Raw genomic sequence first — 13090 nt, forward strand, 5'->3', positions numbered from 1 at the left:
TTCCTGTATCTTTATTCTGGGTGCACAGCCTTTTCTGGGGGGCTTTTGCATTTCTGGTGATGAGTGGGGCCAAGGATTCATCTGTCAGTTCCCTTGTTCCAGGCATTGTGCTGGCCACTGTTCTTGCCTGACTGCATTTGAACCCCACAGCACCTGAGATCCACCCCACTCCAGTACTCTTGCCTGGAAAATCCCATGGACCGAGGAGCCTGGTAGGCCACAGTCCATGGGGTCGCTAAGAGTCGGACACAACCGAGTGACTTCACTTTCACTTTTCACTTTGATGCATTGGAGAAGGAAATGGCAACCCACTCCAGTGTTCTTGCCTGGAGAATCCCAGGGACGGGGTTGCACAGAGTCTGACACGACTGAAGTGACTTAGCAATAGCAGTAGCACCTGAGATCCTCACTTTGTAGATGAGGACCCAAGGCTCAAAGCAGTGATGTGCCTTGTTCAGAGCCACTCGGTGAGGTAAGTCACGGAGCTGAGGGAAGACCATGGTTGTGGGCCCTGCACCAGGGCACTCAATACTTCCAATGCCCTTACCCTTCAGCATAGCAGACATAGACCCCACTGCATCCTTCCCACGTTGGGAACCTATTAGAGGCATTCATCAGTTGCTTTTTAAAAGAAGCTGTAGTCGGAGTGCACCATTACACACAGATCCCTCTTGGTGAAGACTGCTTACCATTCATACTCAAATAACTGAAAATTAAGTGTGTGATGTATATATATATATACATATATGTATATATCCATATCTATTTATCCATTCAACCATCTATCCATTCATCCATCTATATGTATATATATCTGGCTTCCCCAGAATGCATTCCAGAGCCTGAAACATAGTAGGAGCTTGGCAACAAATATTTAGTGACATAAAATGGGGAAATGAATGCTACATGAAGCATATGTTCATGTCCTTACACTCCCTAGCCTCCTCTGCTTTGTTTTTCTTCGTAGCATTCATCACTACTAGACATGTGCTTACTTGTTTTACATTTTCTTATGTATTAGAAAATACATAAGAAATTTGGGTGTCTCCCCAAATTTGGATGTAAACTCCTGGGAGGAAAGTTCTGTGGGTCATTTATTCACCACTGTGAATTCAGGGAAGGTGCTCAGTAAATATTTGGTGAAAGAATAAATGGTTAAATAGAGGTTTTTACCATTACTTCTACTCTTCCAAAACTCTTCAAATTGCTTTCTTTATTTCTCTACTTCTCTCTCAGGAGTAGTTAAAACTTACTTAAGGCTGTAAATAAAGGAAGTCTATGTTCTTAGCTATTTTATCCAGTGTAGCAAATATGGAAGGGCTCTGGGTTCATGGGTGTAGGCTATTTGCAAGACAAAAACACTTACAAACCCTGTGTACAGGAAGGTGTACCGTCATAGGGACAGGATATTCAATCACCACTTTCTGCTTTCTACAACAGCATGTTGCTCGCTCAGCGCAAGGGTCTTTGGCAGAAATCCCATGTTAAAAAAATAAAAATCCAGACAGCATCTCTACTTCCTATCCACTAGAACCACACCCTGCTGGGCTTCTTAACTCAGGATGGAAAAATGTTTCAATATAATTAATCTCCTTTGCAATTCTGTTAAAAACCATTTTCCCCTCTCAAGATTTTATCCAACAGCCAAAGGGATCTGGAAAGGATAAGGACCCGTGAAAAGCTTTGACTAATATAGAATGAGGGTAATATTTTGGTTGGTGCTTAGGTAGGGCAAAGAGTTGAAAAATAGGTTCTAATCTTTGAAGTTAAAAAAATACATGTCTGTGTAGTATTTCCCCTTGTTCCCTGCTCCCCATCTGTAGGTGGGTGCATCACAGTCTCTCTCTGTCACACACACACACACACACACACACACACACTCTCTCTCTCTCTCTCTCTCTCCACTCCTTGATGCCAGGAATGCTTCTGACACTCTGCAGGTGAAACCTTGCTCCCTGGGCAGGGTGGCCCGTGGTCACCTCCACTTCTGTGGAGCAGTCAAAAATAAGCACGAGACCTACTCGGAATGTAGAGTACAGTTGAAAGGCATTTTGCCAAAATGTTTTCCGACCACTGAGTGGTAGAGATTGAAGCATGCCCAGCCCTGATTGGATTACCACAGCCCCAGAAGCATTTTAATCTCAACTGCAGTTACTTGGCGTGGGGAGGGAGCTGGGGAGGAGAGGCGATGATTGAGGGGTGTGTGTGTGTGTGTGTGTGTGTGTGTGCAGTGGCAGCTTGTGTCTCCCAGTCTCCCGGCTGGCGCTGGGAATATGAAAATACTTACCACGGAGATAAAGTGAGGGATTCTTCAGTAGGGTCTGTTGATAACTTCCCTTTAATTTGGATTCTGTTGTATAAAATCTTTGTCAAAACAGGCTTTTAGCACACACAGCCTGGCGGTGGCAGATTGTGTATCAGTGGTTGATTGTACTCAGGGAATAAACCAAAGCTTTAAAGAGGGATATGTTTTCATAATGGATGTGTGTTGGGGGTGGGGAGGTGAAGGAAAAAAAAAACAAAACTGAATTGTTAAGAAGGGACCCTTTCATAGCTCAAAGCAGCAGAGTAGGAGAAAGAAGTAGGCTAGAGCATGAATGCCATAGAACTACCAGAAAAACATTGTTGTCAAAATGAATGGTGTTTATCCGCTTATATACTCATATCTAACATTATATTAGTCAAAAAAATGTAAAAGCCCAACCTTGGAAGGAATTTAGCTTCTTAGGCCACACAGAATAAAGTAAACCATCCTAGGCAGTGGTTAATTACATCCAGACTAAAAAGTGGGAATACACCGGGTTTTCTGCCTGCCTGGGGCCTAGAGTCCATATGTAAGGGAAGATGTCCTGTGATTAGAGGTGAATGTCATGGTCATGAGTGAGGCAAGATGACCCTGCAGGACGGCTGGCAGGGGAATTGAGGATTGAGAGGCATGTATGGGCATGGAGAGGTCCAACCTCTGAAGGTTGAGCCGTTTGCACTTTAGGCTGAGGGAGAAGGAGAGCCAGGGCAGGGATTCAGGAATGCGGTCCTAGGGGAGGTAAAGATAGATTTGCTTGGCATTGGCATTTTAGATGGATCTGAGTGATGAGAGATGAAAGCTAAAAAATGGGAGCAGGAAGAGTGACAATGGAAACATTTTCTGTTACCCAGAGACTTTCCTGGTGGAGTAAAATAAGGGAATGGGTATATGCTGATTTCTGGAGTGATATTTATGAAAACAGGTCAGAAAAACTGACAAGGAAGCAAGCATAGAGCTGGTTGGAATAGGAGTACCCATGTCCTTCTGTGTACTAGGGTTGTATAAACCCATGTGCACGCAAATAAGTGGCAAAAGTTACTGGGGAAGCTTCAGGGTGGAAATTTATAGCTATTATTTCTGTGGCCTCTAGCTACAAGAGCTAACAGGTGAAGATAGTCAAGAGACCCAAAGTGGGGAAAAATGACATTTTAACATTTTTGTCAGGTAGGCAATTTAAAAATAAACTTGAATTCAATATATACCATTAATGCTAGAGGTTGTGTTATAACAATGCAAAAATGCCTTCTTTTCGATAGTAGTTAAAAAAAAAAAGTATGTCGTGGGGAGGGGGGGGGCTAGGAACCATATATAGTTGAGGCATATGTGACCGTGACAGCAGCCCCACAAAGCTATTGAAAATGTACCACGAGTCTGCCCTCCAGAATTAACACCGTAACCTAGGTCAGGGACTCACTATTATCCTAATATCTGCTTTTGGATTCTGTCCAGTCCCATTAGCGATTCCCTTGTTGATTGCTCTGTTACTTGTGAATGTTAATTGCTTCTAAATCTCTTTGGCTGTTCAGATGCTTGGGGGAAAAATATCTGACTGGTGAAGGTATGAGTTTCTTTAATGTGCAAGTAAATAAGAAGTCTGTTTAGAGGCCCCACTGAAGTGTCTGTGACTCAAGATGTCATAAGTGGCTGATGTGGCATCTTCCTTTGCATGTCTGTTGTATGTTGGGGTGTAATCTTGGGGGGAAATGAGCTTTCTGTGATATCTGGGGTGTTTGTCCTAAATTGGCATGCTTGTAGATTCTTCCCTCTGGGATTTCTACTTGTTTCCTATGAAATGACTTTGCTACCTTCGAGATAAGCTTCTACTGAGAAAGTGGTATGAAATCAGAAGATGTAAAAATATAATTTGGCCCATCACTTGTATGTTGATCTCCATAGTTTCCGAACCAGAAGTGAAAGTGAAAGTGTTAGTTTCTAAGCATGTCCGACTCTGTGTGATGACATGGACTGTAGCCCACCAGGCTCCTCTGTCCATGGAATTCTCCAGGCAAGAAAACTGGAGTGCGTTGTCATGCCCTCCTTCAGGGGATCGTCCCAACCCAAAGATCGAACCTACATCTGTGGCTCCTGAATTGCAGGCAGATTTTTCTTTCTTTCTTTTTTTTTTTTTACCATCTGAGTCACCTGAAAAGAAGGCAGCTTGAAAATAAACTTCTGAAAATTTCTTATTTTGCCATTGGGAAACAAAAGGCCCTGGAGGGTGAAGAGGTCAGGGTCACAGAGCCACCCACAGTGATGCTGGTTGGAGAGCAAGGTGACCTGACTCTTGGGCCCAGTGCTCAAGCAGTCAGGAGAAGGGAGAATGATAAAATGGGCATTTATTATAGTTTTCAGAAACAATTCATTGAGAATGATTTTTTTCCCCTTTAGCTGGAAAAATCTATTATGATCCAGTTTTGAGATGTATTTATTAGTAATTATAATAACATCCCAGAGAGAGTAAAAGGAGATACAGGAGAAAGGCCAAGCACCCAGTTCAGCACTGTGATTCATCTGTTCAACCAGTGTTTATGGGGTCCTTTGACCTTAGGATTCATTTAGTGGTGAATAAAGCAGTCCCTCAGTCTCATGGAGCTTATAGTGGCGGAAGGGAGGTGGGGAGAAGAATTAGAAAAATAAGTTAAGAGATGGATCAATAACATTAGGCCGCGTGAAGATTCCTGGAGAAAGAGAAAGAACAGGGAGGGAATGGAGCCTGATGAGTTAGCAATGTTGTGATAGTTTTAGGTGGACAGCATAGCAGTTCGGCCACCTATCCATTCTCCCCCAAACTCCCGTTCCATCCAGGTTGACAGGAGGACCTCGTTGGTTACCCATGTGTATGTGTCAGTTCCAAACTACCTTACTGTCCCTTCCTCTCCGCACCATGAGTTCGTTCTCCAAGTCTGTGAGTCTGTTTCTGTTTTGTAAACAAGTTCATTTGAATCTTTTTTCTCTTTTTTTTTAGATTCCACATATAAGGAATATCCTACGATTTTTCTCTTTCTCTGTCTGTGTGTCGGACATTTTTAAGGAGACACAGCTTTTATGAACCAAATAGTTTGTCTCATAAACAGAGCCTAAACTCATCTTTTTGAAAAACATTGCCTGAAGGAGCTATCCTTCTGGGACTGGTGTTTGTGACTCACCAGGAGTGTCCAAAACCACTGAATCTTTCCAGATAAATCAGAGAGATTGTTACTGTACTCAAATCCTTGAACTGTAAGATTTTAAGTTTCTTGATGATTGTTGATGAAATTTTTTGATGAAGTCCTTATTATCTACACATTTTTGTGTCCTCCAGGAAACCACCTGGAGCACTGAACTTGTATATAGTGGGAACTCAGTAATTGTTAATTATTTGGTCAGTGCCCAAATAAACGGCCTGAGAGTGGCAGAAATGATGGGGTGTCCTAGAAAGGGTTGTTAAAAATATACGCTTCTAAAAATGTTGTTAAATGAGATTATTTCTGAAGCTTCTGACTTCCTTGGAATAATTTTTAAAGACAAGTCCATATGCTGACATGTGAACATAAGTATGTGTATAACAAACTGAACTGTAGTAACGTTATTTTCAGGCCAAATTTTAGTTAGATGATTGTATTTTGTCAATTTAAATTTTTTCTCCTCGTTTAAACTGGATATGGGAAGTTTTTTTTTTTTTTTTTTTTAACCTTTTCTCTGGTATTAAAGGAATGTTGGTCTCTGAGCTCTTTGGACCAAGTACGATTCTGCACTATTTTATTCTGGGTAAAATGTATTTAATACATTGAGATTGTGGTGGAAATTACATGGGAAATATCAGTCCCCAAGGAAAAGATAGGTGGTCAAGTTGTATTCTGACAGGGAAGATGAAAATTGTAATTCTTGTTCTCCCGTAACTGAATTCTCTCAGTATAACAGGCCAATAATTTATTCTCCTAATGCATTTCTATATCCCCATCTGCAAAGTGGGGGTAACACAAACTTACCCTCTGCCTTTCAGGTTTTTTGCGAAAATCAGTGAACTAATATTGGTAAAATTGGAGCCCCATGGATGAAGGGTACTTTGTAAGTATAACACCTTATTGTCATGTTATGTTCTGTGCATATGTATGTTATGTATTGTATAAATATCAGATGTCTGTTTTTGCTGTATTAGGAAATCAGTAACTCTGAGTTTCACACCCAAGTATTGAGAATCTGAATTCCTTTCAAGAATTTAACATTACTGAACTCTCTAATCGTTTGTCAATATGTTGAATGTGCAAAAGTCTGACCAACCCCCCAAAATATTCAATTCATGTTTACTGGACAATTTGGAAGAATACATGTCTGCATATTGTGTAAAAGTGTTGGTATCAACCCTGGATATGAATGCAAGGTATCCAAATTTCTCTTCCCTTATCTCTGTCTCTCTCCCTCCCTTTTTTTTTTTTTTTGATTTTCATTTAACTCTGTGTTTTGATCAGTCCATTTGCATCTCAAAGAAATGATTGGTTTCTGGGAGACACTGCACGTTTCTCTGAGGTCCGTGATGTTTTGTTAATGATTAAACTGAAGGAGACATCTCTTAGATAAATTGCTAAATATTGTGTTTCCATACTTGAGGTGGGGGAGGAGGTCAGCTACAATGGTGAGCTAATGGATCACCCCTTTGTGACCATGTGACAGCCCAGGTGACTTGGGAGAGGCCTGTGGTCCACGGAATGGCTGAGGGCTGCAAGTTACAAAGCCCAAGAGTAGGCAGAAGCTGTAGAATCCTACAGCAGCTGCTTCGACTGATTTTTTCTGCTGCATGGGACATATTTTTATTTTGGGAGGTTAACCAGTGCTCTGGCATTGTGTGAACAACTATAGATTGGCCAACAGCATACCTAGCTTAATCCATGGTGTATATATAGTTGTGTATATATACACACACACACATATATATACACACATATATATACACACATATTTTTAAAGAGTGGCTATCACCCTTTAAAAACTCCAAAGAGAGAAATTGAAAAGGGATTGTGACTGCTTATTGAAGCTTGTTTTGTGAGTTCCCCTGAGATTCACAGGCTATAAGATCTTATATCTGGAAAGGTCCATGCATGTTTCATCTCTGGTCCGATTTCTTGGCCAGTTCTCAGGATTCCATCTAATGGGTGCCCGAGCACCCCCAGAGGCAGACCTGCTACTGCAAGAGACAACTCTTTTCTGTAAGAGCATTCTTTCTTGAGTTGAACCCAAATCCACCTTCTACATATCTTGCATGCTCAGGTCCTGATTTTACCACCCATCCCTACAAAGAACCAGTCTTCCTACTCCAAAGTGATACCATTTTTCAAATATTTGGTGGTACTTACTGAGTCCCCCTTAAAGTGGTCTTGGTCAGCATCAGTTCCCTCCACAAGCAGAGCTTGTCTGCTTTGACTTCCCAGCTCTTTACCCACTGGAAGGTTCTTATTCTCTGCGTCTTTCTTAACAAGCCGCACTGAGAGTCCTTCTGCAGGCCCTCTTCTGCATCTCAGAATCAAGAGATCTAATCAAAGAGAATGACCTGGAAGGAATCGTCTGGAATCACATTCTCCCATGGCTTGGTTTGAATAATGGCACAGCAAAACCCACGTCCTTCTGTGAGGTGCAGATGATTGACAGGGAGAAAGTTGTTTTGGTTAATAATACAATCTGCTTGCCTCCTGGAGACGCAGGAGTCGCCTACTAATTCGTTAGAAGTGAATTAAGGTTGTTTACCGATGTTTTAAAGTAACTGTCAGAGTGAAAAAAAAAGTTCATCCTGGATGAGACCACTCACCTACTTGCGAGTTGCTGTTTATTTTAAGCTGAGTGCATAAATAATATATTGAGATACGAAGGGTGATTTCAAGCATTAGAACACGAAGCCTCCTGTTTACTAACTGTCATCGGGCTGAAGAGAATTTAAACAGCTCTGAACCTTTTTGTCTGTGAATGCAAGGCATGAAATTAACTTTCATTTCATCGTTAGCAGAAAGCATGATTAAGGCAGTCTTGTTGATGTGTCTTCTGCCGATCGGGGGCTCTTTTGCTATTCAAGATGAGCCTGGCAACAGAAACAAGGATTTGAAACAAGAGCCTCTCCCCAGCCCTGCCACCACCTCAGAGAAACACAAGCAGGGATCTGTCTGGGACACTGAGTCAGTGTGTTCTGAATGTAAAGGGAAATAGTGAAATAATCCTAGGCTGGGTTCAGGGGTTCTAGTCCTGACCACCAGGAACCCTGTCTGAATCTCACTTTTTTCCCCTGTAGAAAGGGCATCATAGCCTCTGCTCCCACTGCTTCCCAGGAAGATGGTGAGACCCCAGTGATGTCATTGTTGGGCAGCGGCTTTGAAAAGTATCAGGTGTCACGTCTGGGCAGGACAAGGCTGTGTTTTAGGTGACTTATATAGAGTAACTCATTTCATCTGCCTGACAAAGCTATGGGAAAGGTATTGTGATTATCCTAGTTTTCCTACTGCAAAAACGGAAGCTCGGGAAAGCAAAGGGGACTTGCTTCATTGTCCCACAGCTAAATGGTTACAGATTGGGATTCAAACACCAGGCAGCTGGGGGCCCGAGTTTGTGTTCTTAGCTATTACTTACTTGGGAGAAGTGGCCAGGTTTTCCTACATAAGATTATGCCTCCTGGTCATGGTCAAGTAAATGAAACATCATTCCTTATGGTCTGGACCAAATTTAGCTTGAGAAAATGCAGGTATGACTTTTCCAGGAGGGAATATCAGCAAAGAAGATTCCCATTTGGGTAGGGATGTAGCCAATGGTATGGATTAATTATGTTTTATGTGTAAAGAGTCTGTTGATACTTAGATGAAAACCCCAAAGTGAAAAGACCTATTACATGGAATGCTTCCGGAAACAAGAAATGTGATTTACCTTTTGTCCCTGTAAACTTGAAAGTGTGATAGCCTTTGGAGTATAAGGAGAGTGTTAGAGAATGAATAGAAAATGTATGGAATGTTTAATTTTGCATGATTACATTTCATATGCTGCTGCTGCTGCTAAGTCGCTTCAGTCATGTCCAACTCTGTGCGACCCCATAGACGGCAGCCCACCAGGCTCTGCCGTCCCTGGGATTCTCCAGGCAAGAACACTGGAGTGGGTTGCCATTTCCTTCTCCAACATATGGGGCGGTGGCAAATAGAAGTGTGTGATAATATCATAGCATACCTATTTTAGATATTTTGGTGAAATGCTCTGGGTTTTACAGTCTGATACATTGACCCTTTGGGATAGGTCCTTATTAAGCAGATGAACAGGAATGTATTGTGAATGTATTTGCATCACTGAAAATATATAACTTGTATAACTACTTTTTAAATTTATATTTTATATTATTTGAATTTCAAAAGAGGAAAGAACCTAAAGTTATTGGTGAAAAACAAAAGTGATGTGAATTTGCACATCTTTTCCCTTAAAATATGCTCAGTCAGTAGCAGGGTTATACTTAAAAAGTAGAGTGGCATAAAGCGGGGTCTGGTTTACTTTTGATTTCCAAATGAAGCAGTTAAAAAATAAGACTATGTGCATAATCTCAGAAAAATGGACAGGCTCATGAGAAGTTGTCAGCTGAGGGGCAGACTAAATCCTGCAGTTCCAAATTGCAAAAATCTCAGCAATTGCTATTGTGCCCTAGCACTTGTTAATACAATAAGATAATTGCATAATTAAATACACTACGGAATTTCAATAATTGGAGACTTTGTTTCCTCATCCCAATATGCCGCTGGCTGGTATTGGAAAGCACTGCAGTGTTTTCGGGAGGCCAGATCATTCTTTCACATCACGTCCTCCACAGTGTACTGTGGCTCCTCTGGCGGTTCTGAGACACTTCCCCTTCGGGTTATTTTTAGGTGGTTATATTTAGACAAGGTGAAATTAAGCAGGAAGTCCCCCAAACTCTGACTTGGCCATGGGAGTTGAGGATCATTTTGCTAAAAGCATCCCTGGTGCCCTCTAGATCTTTCTAGGTATTAATACTATTGGGTGAAAAACAAGCTGAAGACAAGTTTTGTTTGGGGATGGGGAGTACCCCTTTGGGTCAGAATTGTGAGAGAGTTTAAAAGAGTCACTGAGAGGGCAGGCTTCAGAGCCGGGTTCCTGGGTTCAAACTCTGGGATAGCCTCTTATCTGCTGTGCAGCCCTGGGAAAGATATTCAAACTCTCCTGTGTGCTTGGATTTCCCTGGTGGTTCAGATGGTAAAGAATCTGCCTGCAGTACAGTAGACCTGGATTCGATCCTTGGGTTGGGAAGACCCCCTGGCAAAGGGCATGGATACCCACTCCAGTATTCTTGCCTGAAGAATTTCATGGACAGAGAAGCCTGGCAGGCTACAGTCCATGGGGTCACAAAGAGTTGAACACAACCGAGCGACTAACACATACACACACTTTCTCTCTCTCTTTCTCTCTCTCTCTCTCTCTCTCTCTTTCTCTCTCTCTCTCTCTCCTGTGTGCTTATAGGTAAAAAGAGACTCTTAGCCTTCTTGCAAGGCTTAATTGAGTTAATGTATGAAAAGAGCTCAGGAAATACTAGGCAGCTTTTAAGCCCCAATACGTGTTAGCTGGTATTATTAGGCAATCTGGGAGGAAGTTTCCTAGTCATCTAACTGTGGCAAATCTTTGCAGATGAACAAATAAGTAGATTTATGGTTTTATCCATTCAAGAAATATTTATTGAATACTTTATACCATCCTGAGTGTCAAAAAACCAAAGATGAATAATATTCATACCCTGCCCTGAAATAGTTCCATGGAACTGGGAAAATAGACATGCCAATAGATGATGATGATGATGATGATGATAAAAATTATAGCATTAAAACAGTATCTGGCAGATAGTGAGATATTTTAGCAGGAACTGGTCTGTCATCACAGTGTCTCTGGCACCTAACACAGAGATGAATAAATGAGTGGCAGGAATTTGGTTTAAGATTATTCTGTTTGAGAGTCAAAATGGTTTGCGTGCGTGCATGCTAAGTCACTTCAGTCGTGTCTGACTCTATGTGACACTACTGACTGTAGACTGCCAGGCTCCTCTGTCCATGGGATTCTCCAGGCAAGAAGACTGAAATGAGTTGCCATGCCCTCCTCTAGGAGATCTTCCCAACCCATGTCTCTTAACATCTCCTGCTTTGGCAAGCGGGCCCTTTATCACTAGTACTACCTTGGAAGCCCCAAAATGGTTTATTGGCACAGAATGCATTCCTCGCTGAGTAGTCACTGAGCATGTAGCTGGGATGTGATACATGCTTGGTGAATAAATGAGAGAATCAATGTATAGATAACACTGACTATAAGCTTCTTCTCTTTAAGATCACTATAGTGTGAGGAAGCAGGTGAATTTGCTAATGTTGGGCTGACTCTAGGGTGAAGCAAGTAAGCACCTACAGTGCAAAATTTAAGGAGGTGCTCACTCTCTGAGTTGCCCCAGTGCCAAGGAAGCACTCATCCTCCAAGTCCTGCAGGTGCTTCCTTAAATTTTGCATCTTAGCTGCCTCAGTTTCTCCACCCCCCACCCAGGCTCTGATGACTGGGCTTTGTGTGTTTGAACATTTTCCCCCAATTTTATTTTGAAAAATTTCCAAGCTTCAGAAGAGTTGAAAGAATAGTGAAAGGAACAATGTGTACATAGTTTACCTATATTCATTAAGTGTCAACCTTTGGCCACAGTGACTCTCTCTAGATGTGTCTTTGAACCTCGTGCTAATTCACCAAAGATATCATGTTCCCTCCACACGCCCCTGCTTATACTGCTTATGATGTTAAATTTACTTCCTAAATGCTGCATCTCAACAGTATACATTTTGGAGGAAAAACACCAAAAAGAGCATAAGAGAACTTTGCCTAAATATTTTTTTTCAAATTTAAAAACTGCTGCTTGGAACTTATTTTTAGACTATATACTACTAATCTGTTTAGAACACAGCCAATAAAAGATGCCTCAAATTTTTAAAGGTTAGAAAGTTTTTCTGGGTGCTCTGACATTCTCCTTCACAGGGGAGAGGGTTTCTTGAAAAGGCAAATTTCCTTGACCATTTTTTTCCCCCAAGATCCTTTTGAAAAGTAGTTCAGGTCAGTTCAGTCACTCAGTTGTGTCCTACTCTTTGTGACCCCATGGACTGCAGCATTCCAGGCTTCCCTGTTCATCACCAACTCCTGGAGTTTACTCAAACTCATGTCCATCGAGTCGGTGATGCCATCCAACCATCTTATTCCTCCTTCTCCTCCCACCTTCAATCTTTCCCAGCATCAGGGTCTTTTCAAATGAGTCAGTTCTTTGCATTGGGTGGCCAAAGTATTGGAATTTCAGCTTTAGCATCAGTCCTTCCAATGAATATTCAGGACTGATTTTCCCCAGGATGGACTGGTTGGATCTCCTTCCTGTCCAAGGGACTCTCAAGAGTCTTCTCCAACACCACAGTTCAAAAGCCTCAATTCTTTGGCTCTCAGCTTTCTTTACAGTCCAACTCTCACATCCGTATATGAGTACTGGAGAAACCATAGCTCTGACTAGACAGACCTTTGTTGGCAAAGTAATGTCTCTACTTTTTAATAAGCTGTCTAGGTTGGTCATAACTTTTTTCCAAGGAGCAAGCGTCTTTTAATTTCATGGCTGCAGTCACTATTTGCAGTGATTTTGGAGCCCACCCCAAATAGTCTGTCATTGTTTCCATTGTTTCCCCATCTATTTGCCATGAAGTGATGGGACCGGATGCCATGATCTTAGTTTTCTGAATGTTGAGTTTTAAGCCAACTTTTTCACTCTCCTCTTTAACTTTC

The 13090-nt window shown here is 41.8% G+C and overlaps 1 protein-coding gene across 6 annotated transcripts in view; it reads left to right on the forward strand.

The window, feature by feature from the left end:
* PPARGC1A (PPARG coactivator 1 alpha) overlaps positions 1-13090 on the forward strand; it is a 716069-nt gene that overhangs the window by 205499 nt on the left and 497480 nt on the right. For all 6 annotated transcript variants that reach the window (XM_086406254.1, XM_086406256.1, XM_086406261.1 and 3 more), the window contains exon 2: positions 6288-6352. In XM_086406254.1, coding sequence (XP_086262380.1) covers positions 6339-6352 — 14 coding nt within the window. In that variant the 5' untranslated portion in view covers positions 6288-6338. The remainder of the gene's footprint in view (positions 1-6287; positions 6353-13090) is intronic.

The sequence above is a fragment of the Bos grunniens genome, chromosome 6 (genome assembly GCF_055505025.1).
Source record: "Bos grunniens cultivar Pamir isolate PY7600 chromosome 6, Bosgru_T2T1.0, whole genome shotgun sequence".
In the NCBI taxonomy this organism is placed as follows: domain Eukaryota; kingdom Metazoa; phylum Chordata; class Mammalia; order Artiodactyla; family Bovidae; genus Bos; species Bos grunniens.